The sequence below is a fragment of the Macrosteles quadrilineatus genome, unplaced genomic scaffold, assembly GCF_028750875.1.
Source record: "Macrosteles quadrilineatus isolate MER2022 unplaced genomic scaffold, UCM_ALF_1.0 Scaffold_5__1_contigs__length_97177068, whole genome shotgun sequence".
Lineage (NCBI taxonomy): Eukaryota > Metazoa > Arthropoda > Insecta > Hemiptera > Cicadellidae > Macrosteles > Macrosteles quadrilineatus.
Window position 1 is genome coordinate 79,925,765 of NW_026542598.1, and position 16,873 is coordinate 79,942,637.

Genomic DNA, 16,873 nt, shown 5'->3' on the forward strand with positions numbered 1-16,873 from the left:
CCCTGTGCACACTGATTGTTACTCAGGTTCTTTCCTTGCTCAACACAAGTATATTTTCAACACAACGTACTAGACCTGAAAGCGCACGGATGCTCATGAACGAGTTTCCTCTGTACCTTATTTTCTCTGTGACTGAACAAATAGACAGTTCGAATTTACCGTACGTCCCCAACAAATAAGTTTTATGTTTCAAAACATAACTTCAATATAATTTTGGCAAAATTTCCCTATAGCAAAGTGTGTCACAGCAATTTCAACTCAGCTGAGTTGAAGAGGATTATTAATTAGCTGAAGAGCATGACAATATCAAAAAGATAACAGATATTTCAATACCAAAGATAATAGAAATCAGGGAGTATTAGTCTCTTAATGATCAAACCGTGTAGTACCGTGATCCATGTATAAATCATTCATATCTACAGAATTGTCTGAAGATAATAATATGATCAATCAATCCTTAGTTAACTTAGCGTGTGTTAGTTAGCTTGTAGTTGTGTTGTACGCTCTCAAAGTTGTTTAGTTTCGTATAAATAATCTGTCAATAGGTACGTAAGAATAAAAATCAACATGTTCTGTAAGATGTATCACGTTCATGGTTCACGAACTGATATACTTAGAGCAAAAAATAGTTTTGGGTACGGTACCGTCAAAACATTTGATTTATTTCACTCCATAATTTAAAATTTTGTATGTGAGATAAAAACTGTAATCATTAAATATATATATATTATCTTAGGGCTTGGAGTTATCCTTAAGAGCCTGGGACCAATCATTTAATTACTTAGAAGTAGCAATCTGGGTTTTTTAAATTTCAATAATCTTTTAAGAGGTCCAAAATGTATACCAACTCAGCAATCAAAAAATATGTTTCTCATCATAAAACTAATGTATACAATTTTGCCATTTGGGTCTAGATACGTAGTAATTTTTAAAAGATTTTTTTTATTTATAAATTATTATACGCCTTCCATAGGTACCCTTAATTAAAGGATTGCATTTAATCACATAAGTTATGAAATATTGAATATGCATAAGCCGTTACTTTTGTTTTTATTTTGTAATTGTTTTTTTTTATTTTTCCCTGAGTTAACCTTTTGGTTCTAATATTACAATTATATTCTACATTGCAAAATGAAAATTGACTGTATTATTTTCTTGTGACAAGGTATGATTTTTTTCCTACAGTTACCTAATAATGTACATGTTCTCTCACTGATTTGAGAAAGCAAAGTGGCCAATTCGCTCATCAGTGAGACAATGTTAACTTTGTCTCACTCTAATTACTTTGTCTCACTCCAGATTTGCAACGTGAAGGCACGAAATAGTGAGCGCGTAACATGCAGGCAACGTCGTATGCGCGCGAAATACGTTGGCAGCACTGGCTGTAAATCAGCTGGTCAGCTGTTGTACTGTTGTATTTGTCACTTCAAATTAAATGTTACGTTAAAAGTTCACTTCTGTGTAAAAATAGGTTATGTTTCTTCACCAATTTATTTGTTTTATGGTAACTGTAGGAAAAGTATAATGTGCAACTCGAGTTCAAAGTACAATTGCCTCACTCGATAAACCATTCCTCACTCGCCTACGGCTCGTGAGTAAGGATTTCTCTCGAGTGAGTCAATTGCTCACTTTTCTCACTAGTTGCACAAATAACTATTTATTGAAACATTTCAATTAGTTTTCTAATTTGGCTGCATTTGGTTTTCCACATTGTAAAAACATCATGATTGATACTGCAAAGCATGTTTTTAAACTTGCTTTTAAGCTTTCAAATAAGAAGAGACAATTAAATGATTAGGAACGAAAAACCCTCTACGGAAAACACAAAACTTCAAAGTTGTCTTCAGCAGATCTATGATGAATACAAATTTATAAATAAATAAGTATGCTTTACTATGTAAAAGCCAAGTGGCAAAATTGAATAGTAAATGTGTATCTTACTGTTTTATAATGTAGAAAACCATATTATTTTTCTGTGTCCTCTTCTTGGTGTAGCTTGGGCTAAGCAACTAGTTTAATGTAAAAATGATTATTCAAATAGTTTAAAGTTATATTTTTTCCATAGATAAAAAAACTGATTAAAAATGGAAAAGGCAGAAAAAGGAATTAGCTGTGGATCTGACAATGTTGGGCTTAAGCGAGAAGTTGGACTTGCAAGTGCAGTAAACTTTATGCTGAGCTTTGTTATAGGTAAGAACTAATTATTAATCTATTAACATATCTTTTCAAATACATATTTGGGCTAGCAGAGATTTAACAACATATAGCATAGTTCCATTCTAAAACTGAATTATCGTAGAAGTTGTAGAACACGTCCTTAATTCTGTCAATAAATTTAATTGTCGGATATAAAATGAAAATCCTAAGGTATGTACATAGCTTTCCAATGATCAATTAGGTTATTGTATTTTGTCCTTCAATTTTGATGCTTGTAGATCTAATAAAGATGTGAATAAAACACGAATTGGTATTCTTGAAATTTTTTCAACAAAACACACTTAACTACTAAACTAATCACAATATTAATTGGTAAAGGGGAGGTTTCCTTTTTTGGTTAATGAATACAATCACTTTACTGATCAGCTGTCAGATGTTGTTTCAAAGTTAAGGTGAGGTAGAGGGGATGGAATCGCTTACCCTCAAACCACCTAAATTTTGTGAACGGGGTTTAAACCGCAAGTAACCTTGAAACTCATTAAAATTTCCCATTTTTACCTGAAATAAGTGAATCCACGAGCGAATGACATGACGCCCCATCTACCTTCCCCCACTACCTTTCCAAGGACAATGGTGGTGTTTTGACCATCGTCAGTGTAAATTTAGGCGCGTCATGTTTCAAGAGGATGAAGAACAGGCCAGTGATTGACTGATTGGTTTTCAACAGGACATTTTCAATTTGTAATTATTTTGAAATTTATCTTTATTTGTTTACCTATAGTTGGATTGTTTGAAATTTTGATGCTATATGAACTTTATTGGGTTCACAAAAGAGCGTTTCCAGTAAGAAGTATACGCGGACTGTCAGTCCGCGAGTGTGTACTTGAGGGTTAACTCCAAATTTTAAAAAATATTAAATTTTATATTACCATTAAAACATTAGACCCAACATCTATCCTCAATCTAGTGTTGAATTCCCATTTTCTAAAACTAAAACTGTTAATAAACTGTATATTAAACCGATGAAAATAAGAATTTATCACAATACATTGGTTTTAAGTAAAAAGTGTTTAATTAGTACAAATCAACAAGAAGTAAACAATAAAAAAAAAACACATGATAATATAAAACTAGAATGAGAATAGGCAGTAGGGCCAACCATAACACCAACTTTTTTAAAATATTTTTCTATATGCAAATTTTCTGAAAATTAACTAATTGTTTTCTTTAGGTACTGGAATTTTTGTCACGCCAGGTACAGTTCTAGCACAGTCTGGTTCAGTTGGAATGACACTTTTAATCTGGGCATTATGTGGATTTATTTCATTTCTTGGTAAGTTTTACCTATATTTTGACAAATTTGCAGTGAAACTCATAAGAGTCCTACAAAAATTAATTTATCTACGGACATTTCATCATTAAAAGTGGCTCATTTAGTGACAAACTCAAGCTTAAGAAGGAAATGAAGCAGAGGCTGAAAAGACATTCTTCAGTGTGGGATGAACCATGGTGGAAGGAAAAAACATGCAGGTCCATATGTGCTGACGTCACCCAGATTGCAAACACCAATTTCGCCATTTAGAAAAAATTATATAAACAACTAGCTGAGTACCCGTCCTTCGTACGGGGTTGGTATACAATGCTTATTGTACTTAAATACTCGTGCTTTGCATTTGCAATGAGAGAGGATACGTTTAGAGAAAATTTGGTTTACTATAATCTACGGTATACTATAGTATATAGAACATCTACCATAGCCATAATGTTCTACCACTTCACCTAAACAATAAAAATAAGTAAAGTTCTCACACTCAGGTTTTTTTTGCTGCTTGGTTCAAATTAGCTGTTGTCATAAATGTATGAAGAACTAACGGTGCTGCACCCTGTTGGTAAACCATATAACCTTTTAATGCTATTGAATATCATAGAAACAAATTGTGTAGTTGAAACAGCTGGTAAAATTATTTAATTCCTTTTAAATATGAAATACTCATAAGGTTAACATGGGAATCTCTAGAGCCGCTGGGGCGGAGCCCGAAAGGATTTTTGAGGTAAGAATATGTCTATATGTTAATCGGGAATGTGAGCTATCATCATACCAAATTTCAACACAATCCGACCAGTAGTTAATGCGTGATTGAACTTCAAACAAACAAACAAACAAACAAATAAACAAACAAACACACAAACTTTCACATTTATAATATTAGTATGATGATAAATAACAATCAAATCAAAACAAATATATACCTATGAATGGCAATACAATCAGGTGATTTTTTTGTTTGCAATCTGATGGGTGAGGTCAGCATGTATAGCACACCTATGGTTTTTTTCCTTCCACCATGGTGATGAACTATATTTTTAATCATGATTTAGCATTCTTTAATTCACACACCAAAATTGTTTATAATGCGTAGCTTTAGAAATTATTTCTAATTATAGCTTTTATCTAATTTTCACATTCATTTGAGATGGGGACACCACCGATGTGGTATTTTAACCCAAATATGAGTGTAGAAATGTGAGATGATCTGTGTAGCTTTGTTAGTGACTAAGATCAGCTGTCTCAGGATCATTTATTTAAAGCCCAATGATCAGAACAGCTGGGTTTAGTTTCAAACCATCAAAATGCTACACACTTTTCTCAGGATTGAACCGGCGACCTTTTGATTACAAGGCGAGCACTATAACTAATGAGCTACCCAGTAAACAAAGTACTTAGTTTTAGTATGATACACTCTTTCATTACCGTATCAATAGAATTAAACATCCCTTTAATGATGTAGACAATTTAGCAATAAAAAAAAATGGAAATAGTTTAATCGAGCCAACAACAGAGTGCAATGATGTAAATTACTTTAAAAAAAATGAATTGTATTTATACAAAAGCTTGTATTCAAGCTTGATCTTTGCTTTGGCTCTACTAAATAAATATTTACTAATTCCAGCATGTCTTCCATTTGGAGAGCTCAGTACAGTGGTACCGAAATCTGGAAGTATCTACATCTATTTGCATACCACTTTCAACAAAAGGCATCCTTTTTTTGGTGGCCTTCCGGCTTTCACGTTTTTCTGGATGATGTACGTCATCATTCTCCCCTGCTCCGTTGCCTTAGGGGCACTCCTCTTCTCTGAATACACGTGGGTGATCGTCCAAAGTATCTTTGCCGTTGAAAACGGAGAAGTTGAAAAAGTTATATTAGGAGCTGCTATACTGAGTAAGTATTTTATTACAGTAGTTAGTTTTGTTACTTATAGCATAGACTAACCAACACAAGTAGACTTCTCATCCCATTGTAAATTTTGAAGCACGTTTTTCGTGTCTAGTTCATGTACGTGACACAAAGGCGCTAGTGTCGATGAAACTTTGTTTCCATTATTTTAGGGTTAATTTCTTGATTTGTGCTTTACTGTTTGGTTATATAACTAGGGGACAAGTTATTGTTTATGATTAGATTGTATTATTTGGTTAAACGAGGTTTTAAATGGCTGTAATAACGGGAAACAAATTGTAAACAAAACACGACCTCTACATAAACCGTACATGAACTAACAATAAAATTGTCTTCAGCTGTTCCATAAGGATGAGAAATCTACTAAGGGAGTATGTTTTATCTATGCTTATAGCTACGATTATGGTACAGCTATATATTCTCATATAAGGCTGTAGCCGCAGTTTCATCATTAAAATAATCATAGTTGAGTTGAGTCTCCGGTAGAGTGGGCTGACATAAATCAATTGATGCAGAGGAATTCACCAAAAACCAGTTTAAAATGTACATGAGTTTTAAAAGAACTTTTTGGTTGATTTGGAAAGATTTCAAGAAGTTTCCATCGTGTTCCAGTTACATAGTAGAGGAGCGAGCTGGTCTAGTTGTACAGTGCAGGGCTTTGTTCCCGGAGGTCCCATGTTCAAATCCTGCTGAATCACGAACTTGTGGTAGAGTGCGGGACTTTGGTCTCTGCGGTGTTCAAATCTTGCCAAATCACAAATGGATTTTATCCAAGTGATAAACCTTATAGGTCTAGCCTGAAGCACAGATCAAAGAGTTAACTCTTAAACTATGAAGTAATGTAAAAAACGATCCCTAAACTAGAGACTAGTGTCCTAGGACAAAAAAAGTAACTTAGTAAAAGACTAGGAACGAATTTCTTAAAGGTATCATAAAGGATTCTTTACTGTAAGTAATAGGCCTAGGTTCTGTCTCTTTTTAAGCCATAATATTTTGTGATCATTTATTGGTTTGATTTTCCACAATCGGTTGTATAACCACCCTTTTTATGGATAGTGTAAATAAAATAATAATTTCAGTTTTTAAATACATTAATAATATGTTTTGCTCAGTAATAATCGGTGCTTTGAACTGCTACAGTGTCAAGATTTATGTGAAATCTCAGGATGTGCTGTCATACATTAAGATGGCAGCAATAGTGTTCTTCATTGGATGTGGAATTTACTTGCTTGTCTCAGGTAAAGTTTTATATATTACTAGCTGAGTACCCGTCCTTCGTACGGGGTTGTCATATACCGGTAAGCTTAAAATGCTTGCAGTTATTTTCAAGCTTTACGTTTGCAATGGGGGAGGACACAGTTTGATAAAAATTTGCATCTTTAAATTTACGGTATACTATGGTACTACACATCTACCATAGCCATAATGTTCTACCACTTAACATAAACAATAAAGAAAAATAAATTATTAAAAATTCGCTAAAATTCACAAATTATTTATGACATTAAAAACATAAACATAACTGTAAACAATCCTACTTTGACAGTTCTCATTGCGTATCACAGTTTTTTGTTGCTGCTTAGCTCAAATTAGCTGTTTACATAAATGCAAAAAAATTATAGTGCTGCACCCTGTTAGTAAATCTTATAACTTTTTAATGCTTTTCCATATCATAGAACCAACTTTTTTAGTTGAAACAGCTGACTAAATTCTTTAATTCTCTTTAAATATGAATACTCATAAGGTTAACATGGGGAACTACAGATCCACTGGGGCGGAGCCCGAAAGGATTTTTGTGATAAGAATATGCCTATATGTTAATCGGGAATATGAGCTATCATCATGCCAAATTTCAGCCCAATCCGTCAAGTGGTTTATGCGTGATTGAACTTCAAACACACAAACAAACAAACAGACAAACAAACAAACAAACAAACAAACAAACACACAATCTTTCACATTTATAATATTAGTAAGATAAGATTTATTTCATTTTAGTAATAAGTACAACCAGTGACAGAACAATTTTTATGACAGATATTGAGGGACACAATGTCAATCCAGCAGAAGGTTAGTTGGTGGCCTGAACTACCTGAACTGACTACTGCCACTACTTTGCAATGTTTAACATCTTTTTCTTGATGTTGACGTCTACAAAGTAGCACTTAAACGCTTAGGTCCTGTACACATGAAGGCCGCCTAGGACCGTACATATGGCAGCGGTTGGAACCGCGGTTACGCTGCGGTTGTAGGGAAAGTGGTTCAAACCCATGTGTTGTGGCTGGGCAGAGAATTGAACACAACCCTCAATTATTCTGAATAGTCTCCCATCTCTATAATTTGTTTGTTTTCAATAAATCACTTATCTCTTTATCTAATACAATGAGTGTGAGATGGTAAAACAACCTTAATTAATTGATGATAAGAATTTTTTTAAATATTTTGTTTTCAGGGCGATCCCTGAAGTTCGACCCAGGATTTGAAGGAACAAACTATTCTGTAACAGCTATCACTCAAGCAGTGTATTTTGGACTTTACACTTATGATGGAGGGTAGGAAAGTTAGATGTAAAATATATACCTAAAAATCCTGTAGTCTTAATAGTCCTAAATAATAGGGACTGAACATATAAAAAAAAATTAGCAAAATAATCGCTAAAATATGGAAATAGTAATGAAATATAAGATGTTTTAGATATAGTGGTACTGGATACAGAATTTGTGATGTGGAAAGCGAATAGGGGCTTCTTGTCGGGAATTTTCGATTTTGAGTTATTTATATATTTGAATTCCTTATTAAATTCCTAATCACTTAGTGCAAGTCCCATGTATCTATGATTTTTTTTGTTAAAATTATAGGACTTTGACATTTTTTTTTTAAAAGAGTCGTTTTGAGAAAAACCATTTTGAAAATTTCAAACACGCATAAAAACAGTGTTTTTTTTTATTTAAGAAACGATTTTGGTATCAAAAGAAAGCTTATAATGTCCTCTTTGGAGGCAAAACCAATTTTTGCCTTAACTCCTGGTAGTTTTCATTTAAATAATTCTTTTATTGAAGCATATCGTAAAAATCGCATTTCAGAAAAGGGACCTCTTGTCGGCCCTATGTTATTTCTCCATAAGATAAGAAAAGGTACCTCTTGTCGGGATTGCAAAATTTTTGAGTTATTTTGTTCCCCATACTCTGAACTTTGTTGTAGTTCTCTAAATTTTGTCTAGAATGCAGGACAATTCATTTTTTGGGCTAAAGTCTGTTTATAAAGTGAATATTATAAATGGGACCTTTTGTCGTTATGGCGAAATACCATTGAGCGACAAGAGGTCTTTTCTCAGACCGTGCAGAGGCTAACTAAATGATTTATTTTTACCTTTTACGTCTTCAATTCGATATTTTAACCGATGCCGTCCTGTTCTATGATAAATGAGGTATAACAATCGATAATAAACTGAATTTTGATATTTTCGACCTTAATTACCCTACTTAATTGTATCAGCCGTACTGAAAATTTTGCATCGCCGACAAGAGGTCCCTTTTCGCTTTCCACATCACATATGGTGAAAAGCACAGTTTAATTACTTAATCTATTTGAAACCAACAATTCTGTGAATGAAGTTTGTAATAATTCAAGTTAGTTTTTACTGCTATGTCTCAGATTTTAAAATACCGTTAATAAACTGTTGCAGCTATGCAATTTAATTCACAAACGGAATATTATTATACTATTTCTAGGACTATTTTTCAAGAATTTTATAATTTTTGAGATTTTGTACCGAAATTAGCCAAACATTCCCCTATTGGGTCTGATGATTAGGGTCCAATCGAAATCGACCACCACTATCATCTTTCATATACATTTACCGTATTGTTAAAAAAGTACAAATAAAAATATATGTTTCAAATGTTATAAGACATATATTTATTTACTTTTGTCAAATTAACACGCATTATGCTAATTAAGAAGTTATTTAATTACTCCTATTGCTTACCCATGATGAGGATTGTTGACAATGGGAGAAAAGTATGTAGATTACTATAGATTACCGTTTATTTAGAAGTATAATTGAAGCAGTGGTGTAGTAGGCTGGGAAAACATGGGAACGGTGTTCCCATTCTGCTTTAAAAAAAATTCAAATATATAATAGGCGACACGTGTGTTTTTTCCGAGACAATAGTAAGCGTTCCGGCACTAGAAAATTTACAACTACTCCACTGATTTGAAGTAAAAAATGTGTTTTCCAACATGTTTTATGTTACAATAATACCATAACCAGCTATTCATTCTTCACTAGCTAATTCTCTCTGAATGTTTTTCCAGGTGTTTTATCACAAATATAACCGAGGAAATGAAAAACCCAGAAAAGTAAGTAAAAATGATTATGAAAGATTTATCTAGTCTAAAGGGTGTTTTTCCTTTCTAATTCTTACGAATATCTTCAATCTATTCAATAGCCCATCATCAAATGGCTGATTCAGTTTGTACAAAAATCCTTTCCAAGAAAAAAATATTAGATGACTTTTCCAGTCTCAAAAAGTTTGTTTCTGTTTCGCTCAGGAATACTAGCAAGGACTCTTTATTACAAGAAACCTCATTTAGAACACATTATCAATCCTGCTCAGACATTTTGGACTCTTGGTACCCAGACCTGATGTTATTTGCCACCCTTCAGCGGGAGTTCTAAAAAGGGAGGGGGTAGCTTTTTTGAAATTTTCCCCTGGCTATAGCGACAGAGAGTGATTTCGGCCACAGAAAACTTAGGCAATTCCCAAACTTAACCTAATTTTAATGCTGGTTTAAAAAGTTTCTATCCTCTATGAAATTTTACTCTTCATCATATTGTTACCCCACCCCCTTTTGCTATGCCACTGACTCAACTAACTAGCTGTTAAATACTAAACTAAATTCTCCTATGTTTCAGGAATATAATGAGGAGTATTCTGATTGGTCTTACAATAACTACATTGACATATGTTCTGCTAAATGTGACATTCTTGACAGTTCTTACTCCAGATGAAGTTGCTAACGGCTCCACAGTTATAGCAGTACGTAAATAGTATATGTGTAATATAAGAAAATGAATAAACTGCAAAATATAAAGATAGCAACTGAGTGATTAGAAAATATAAAGATAAGTTTTCTCTTTAAAAAATATTGATACTGGAAAACGTGTAAAATATTTTACATTTGACGTGTTTAGTATTGTATTTGTTGAAGTTTTTACAATTGGTTTACAGCAATTTGCAATCAAACTGTTTGGTGTAGCCGGAGGAGCAATATCAGCTGTTATAATTTGCCTAGCTCTTCTGACAAGCATCATGTCTGGAATATTCTACGCTTCTCGGTAAGATGTTCTACAAATTTACATCTTATAATCATATTTTTAAGCTATGTTACACTCATACAAGAAATAATTTAGCTGTTTACAGATGGAACTGAATAGATGGGAGATTTTAAAATTAGTTTTTAGTGGATACACACACAGCAAATAAACAAAAAGAAACAAAATGCCTGGTTGGAACTAACAAAGACTCCACACATTCCATCAATTTCTCCTGATCATCTCCCATAAAGTTCTGTCATAGACAAGTGAACTCCTCATTTTGTTGTACACTAGGCCTGACCTAGCCATCAATGATGTATTCTTTATAATGAGACTACTCAGTCAATGATTAAGAGGGTGTACCAAAGCTAACAATTGGTCAACCAAAAGTAAAAGCGTAGTAGTTTTAAGCTTGAGTCTCATATCTTGAATGCACACTTGTATAGCTTGTGTAGCTTTTCAGCCGTTTTTGTTGTAAAAGGAAGTTTGGTTAATGATTATGGTTTCTTTAGCATCTGAGCTCTAAGGGTTGTAGATTTATTAGGTTCCTTGGTAGAGCCTTTATATGATGTGTATTTGTCTGATATTCATGCAACATAAATAATACTTCAAGTCAGTTTAACAATGAGATTTATTTGGATAAACATTTCAGTACAACATGGGTTGCCAAGTTCATTTCTGGAGTCTCCAGGAAGTGGCTTCAGACCTCTGATGTTTAGAAACAAAGAGTAACAAACTGATTACATGAAATATACTTATGTGATATCATTGACTAGATACTGGTAATATTAATACTTATAATGTAAAACAGAATTTGTTATGATTTTTACTGGGAATATCTACAAGTATACCTGTTATTCATCATTAATTTATTAGAATGAAAACAATGCTAAGTTAGAGAAATAATTATAACTAGTGTCCCTGTTGCTCGAATTCGAGCAATTGCTAAGTATTAAAATGAATAACAGTCATAATTTCTGATGACTTTAAAAGATTCGACTCAAAGATTTTGGAAATACTCATGATGTAGGTACATAATGAGTATTTAGAAAGATCGATAATCAAAATTTCTTGTAAATATCTCATCATTTTTCAAAAGCTGATCTTGTTTTTAGTATTTTCTACGAATAGCCTTACTCAAAGCCCCATTAGGTTGCCCATAATAACGATTATAAATTCTAAAAAAAAAACATTTCTATTTCTTCTCCTTGGTGGTGTTCTATGACTTTCATATGTTTCCATAGTTTGCAAATCGTCTCTTTCAATGATTACTAAGAAATGCAGCACAGGTGTTAATTCAGTTTTCTTTTTAAGATTTAAATTTATCCAGGCTCTCTCGCTTTTTCCCATTCTAATATTTACGCCAACCCAAATTCAAATAGTAAACATTTCATTTTCAACCAAGTCAGTAAATGTTTGTAGCAAACTATTAAATTAGCAAACTTATTGACTGTTTACAATCAACATATGTTCTTCTTCTCACTTTTTATTTCTGACAACAGCTGGAGTTTCATTACAATTTTTGTTTCCCATGTTAATCTTATGAAGAAATACGAAAATTTAAAGGGCCCCAGGGCCTCACTCTCTAATTATTTCCCTAAAAAGAAAGTTTCCTGCACAACTTCACGTTACGCTCTTTCCAATGAGACCAAAAACATGTCATTCGGTTCAGTAGTTTCGGAGGAGTAATTGTCACAAAAATCCTGCTTGCGTATTAAATAAGTAATATATAATAGATTGTTGTCTCTTGGCATATTTTATAGAAACAAAAAAATTTCTCTGTGCAGTATCAATTTTACCAATAGCAGCAGTGTCGTCGTAATTGGGCCAATTACTTCTCAAGTCTTTAAGATACATTTTTATTTTTTAAATCATAGTCACAGTTGGAGTTGATGAATGGAGTCCATATTGAATGTAGCATTGTTACATTCTCCATATCCACCAACCCAATTTTGTTTAAAGAAATAAGCAAATCGACACATATACTTGTTTCAGACTAGGCTATGTGGCAGCTCGAGAAGGGCACATGATGGATTTTATGTGCTGCATCCACAAGTCTCGCCAAACGCCGGCCCCAGCGGTTATATTTCAGGTAGCTATAGCATTCGGGTAGCTAAAAGGTAATAGTTCTCGCCTAATGCTGTAGCCAAAAAGTTACCGTGTCAATCCTTGGAAAAGTCAAAAGTTTCGATGGTTGGAAAGTAGTTACTTTAAAACTATAAAGTTTATCTGTATGTACAGTATTAAACACTTCTGATTTCTAAGTGCTGGGTTCTATGATATGAGGAATTCTCCTGAAATTATCAAAAGCTCACAAATATTGCAGGTTTTACTTGCCCTCCTGTTCTACTTTGTAGTCGGAGGTAATGCTAACGCTCTCATAGACACTTATGCATTCTTCATCTGGCTCTCCTACGGCATGGCTATGGCTTGTGTTTTGGTACTGAGAAAACAACTACCAAATGCACCTCGTCCATTCCGGGTAATTATATTTATTTATATTGATTTTTTTATTGTATTTAGTCTTTTCCTGAAGAAGTAGAACTTGTTATTTTTAGAACTTCCACCATTGATGTACTAGAATAAAAACACTTAAAACACATAAAACACTTTGCAATACCTACATTAAATATTACATTTCTGTGTGTTTGTTTGTTTGAAGTTCAATCACGCTTTAACTACTGGTCAGATTGAGCTGAAATTTTGCATGATGATGCCTCACATTTCCGAGCATATTCTTATCTCAAAAATCCTTTCAGGCTCCGCCCCAGTGGCTCTGGAGTTTTCTATGTTAACCTTAAGGGTAGCCTAATCACATTACTTAACAGGAATTAAATAATTTCACCAGCTGATTCAACGAAACAAGTTGGTTATTCAATAGCATTAAAAGATTATAAGGTTTACCAACAATTATTTTTTTACAATTATGATAACAGCTAATTTGAAGTGCAGCATCAAAAAGCTGTGATACGCTGAGAACTGTCAAAGTAGGTGTTGTTTTTGTTTTTAATTTAATATTTAATTTATGTTGTACAAATGTTTGATAGTTTACTTTTTTCAATCGGTGCAGTGGTAGAACAGTATGGCTATGGTAGATGTGTAATACTATAGCATACCGTAAATATAAAGAAAAAAATTTTCTCAAACCTTATCCTCCCGCATTGCAAACTTAAAGCACGAGTATACGCATTTTATACTCACGCCAACCCCATACGAAGAACGGGTACTCTTCTAGTTAATCCATAATTATTGATTGTGTAGTACAAACTTTGTATTTCATTTAAAGCTTAAAGTTTTAAATTTCCGTTTGTGCAGGTTCCAACAGCAATCCCAGTTCTTATGGCAATGCTCTCAATTCATCTGTTTGTCACTTCGTTAGTCACGGGTCCGCTAAGAATTATTCTCATCTTCCTGGTCTGTGTTTCCTCATCGAGCGTCATATATTACATATTTATCTTCAGAAAATTACGATTTTCTAGCCTTGGTAAGTTGTAAAAATATTACAAAACAAACAAAAAACCCAATGCATACTTATAAAATATGATCCATTTATAGTCAATTTTACGTCTATTAATCTGCTGAGAAAACAGAGTCAGGTCAACTGATTTCAAGATAAGAGAAAGAAAATGGTTTGGCCCTGTTTAGGGAGAGAAAAATTAATATTAGTATGAATGCGAATGCACAATAAGCTATATAGTTACACCCCTGAACTTTGAGTCTGGCCCTTCCTATCAACCAACTTTTAAAAATTTCAAATATATAAAAAGTGATAGTACCTATACTTGAAGTCATTAAAATATATCTACAACACAAGAGAAATAGATATTCTGTCCATACCATAAAAAACTACTTAAAAAAAAATCTTAACTTTCCTTATTTTGTTGAATATTGATATCATTAAAGAACAAACCAAACTATTGTTTCGGTATAAACATTTTAGAATTTGCTTTACATTTAATGCCAAATAGTACTCATATTCTATATTCAGTACAAAAGAGTAGACAGTGACCATGAAATATTTTAATGTTATGAGCGTACATATGAGTTTTCTATTGAAAAAAAACCTCATCCCACTGTATTATACTATAATAGGTAAGCCTGTGTTCTCTGGTTCCAATCATTAACAAAATCAAACCTATACTGGCCTAATCTTCTAGTAACAAGTACCGTACCTAAATATAAACATTTTTGATGTTAGCCTCCATATTATGTTGAATATATAAATTGGTTTTTTACCTGCTGTAAAAAAAATTGATTACAAAGCAGCAGGTATTTAAACCAATTTATAAATAAATACGATAATATAAACCCTCACAAAGAAGTAACAAATTAACACACAATTTTTACTTCCCTGTTAGTTACGGTAAGAATTATTATAAGTGATAAAACTTTAGTCTTGGTCCTACGAAATTGAACTAAAGTCTTTTAAAGTTGGGTGAAAAACTAAGAATATAGTCAATGCTAAGATATATAATGTTTCAGCTTCTTTTTATTGCCAAGTAGCTATTAGAATAATTAGAATTAATTGTTACATGAAATGTGTTTCAGCTAAGCTGCAGAGAAAACTACAACACGTTTTAGGATTAGTTTTGCCAGCAGAAGAGCCGACATTTTAACTATAGTTTTTCCTTCTATTTTTGTATGCACTTTTAATATTTAATCTCTGATGTAAATATGTTTGTAAATATAATCACTAAACTTGTACTGGCTTGTGATTCCTGGAGACTGTGATTCAAATTGTATACATGTATAGTGCCACAATTTGTAACTTTTAAACTGGTATAGGCACGCTAATTAATATAATTCTAAGCTACTTAAATTTAACAATAATGTAGAGATGAATCCTAATATCTTCTAGCTTAGAAGCAAAAGAAAGGTGTGTTTATTATACAACATTCTTTTGCTTCTAAGCTATAAGAATCTTAGGATTCATCTCTTACTAGTGTACCTGTTGCTCGAATTCGAGCAATTGCGAAGCATTACAGGCGACTTAAAGATTATGGAAATACTCACGATCTACACAACAGTTAGATATAATCAAAATCTTTTGTAAATATCTTATCTTTTTTCAAAAAGCTGATCTTGTTTTTATAGTGTTTTTATTGTAAAAAAACATTATTTCTATTTCTTCTACTTGGTTGTGTTCTATGACTTTTTCTATGTTTCCATTGTTTGCAAATCGGTTATTTCAATGATTGCTCAAGAAATGTAGCACAGTGTTAATTCAGTTTTATTTTTAGCCTATATCAAATTGTCCAGGATTTCTCGCTTTTTTCCATTGTAATAATTACACCAACCCAAGTTTCGTCTAACAGATGCAATATGCCAAAGAATATCAACTACGTACAATCTCCAAGAAGTGGTAAAAAAAAACAGAAACCAACCCATACAAAAGATATAAGTTAACTCCATAAGAAATAATTTTAAAAGTTACTGTGATATTAGGATTTTCCACTGATTTGGTAATAGAACATTATATTGCAAAACATGACACAATGCAGAAGAAAATCAATTTTAAAATCAGAAAAATCCATTGCAAAAAAATACTGTACTTCATTTTGACAAATTCAATAAATCACAATATAACAGCTGTTGCATTAAAAAGTAGTGTATAATTATGCATATGGTCGTAATTTAAACAAATCTGAAGAGGCAACTTTAAAGGCTTCTGGGGCAGAGCCCCAAGGGAATTTACCTTTTTCCTCTTTTGATGGCTCACCTACAGACCAAGACCTTTCTTTAGAGACCTCTTCCAAGTTTCTACGTCCAGCCGTTCTCTCAAATTAGCTATGACAAAAACCCCGTTTTCCTCCATAAGAATAACATGGGATGGGAATTTAAAGGCCACGGGGGCAGAGCCCCAAGGGAATTCACCATGTTTCTCTTTTGATGGCTCATCTACAGACCAAGACATTTCTTTAGACACCTCTACCGAGTTTCTACGCCCAGCCGTTCTCTCAAAATAGCTGTGACAAAGAAAAACAGTTTCAAATTAATATATAGATTTCCAAGAAGTGGTAAAAAAAAAACAGAAACCAACCCATACAAAAGATATAAGTTAACTCCATAAGAAATAATTTTAAAAGTTACTGTGATATTAGGATTTTCCACTGATTTGGTAATAGAACATTATATTGCAAAACATGACACAATGCAGAAG

General features: G+C 32.9%; 1 protein-coding gene across 2 annotated transcripts; it reads left to right on the forward strand.

Annotated features, from left to right (window-relative positions):
- Window positions 1-394: 394 nt before the first annotated feature.
- LOC128994964 (b(0,+)-type amino acid transporter 1-like) lies at window positions 395-15,417 on the forward strand. 2 transcript variants are annotated; one of them, XM_054419821.1, is made up of 13 exons: window positions 395-545; window positions 2,066-2,190; window positions 3,389-3,490; window positions 5,109-5,378; window positions 6,506-6,631; window positions 7,846-7,945; window positions 9,711-9,755; window positions 10,312-10,435; window positions 10,628-10,734; window positions 12,709-12,805; window positions 13,040-13,195; window positions 14,029-14,197; window positions 15,262-15,417. In XM_054419821.1, the coding sequence occupies exons 2-13, from the start codon at window positions 2,085-2,087 to the stop codon at window positions 15,327-15,329; spliced, it is 1,470 nt and encodes a 489-aa protein (XP_054275796.1). In that variant the 5' UTR covers window positions 395-545; window positions 2,066-2,084; the 3' UTR covers window positions 15,330-15,417. The 2 variants fall into 2 exon arrangements, with proteins under 2 accessions (XP_054275796.1, XP_054275797.1); XM_054419822.1 differs by lacking the exon at window positions 395-545 and having other exon boundaries at window positions 2,056-2,190.
- Window positions 15,418-16,873: the final 1,456 nt, after the last annotated feature.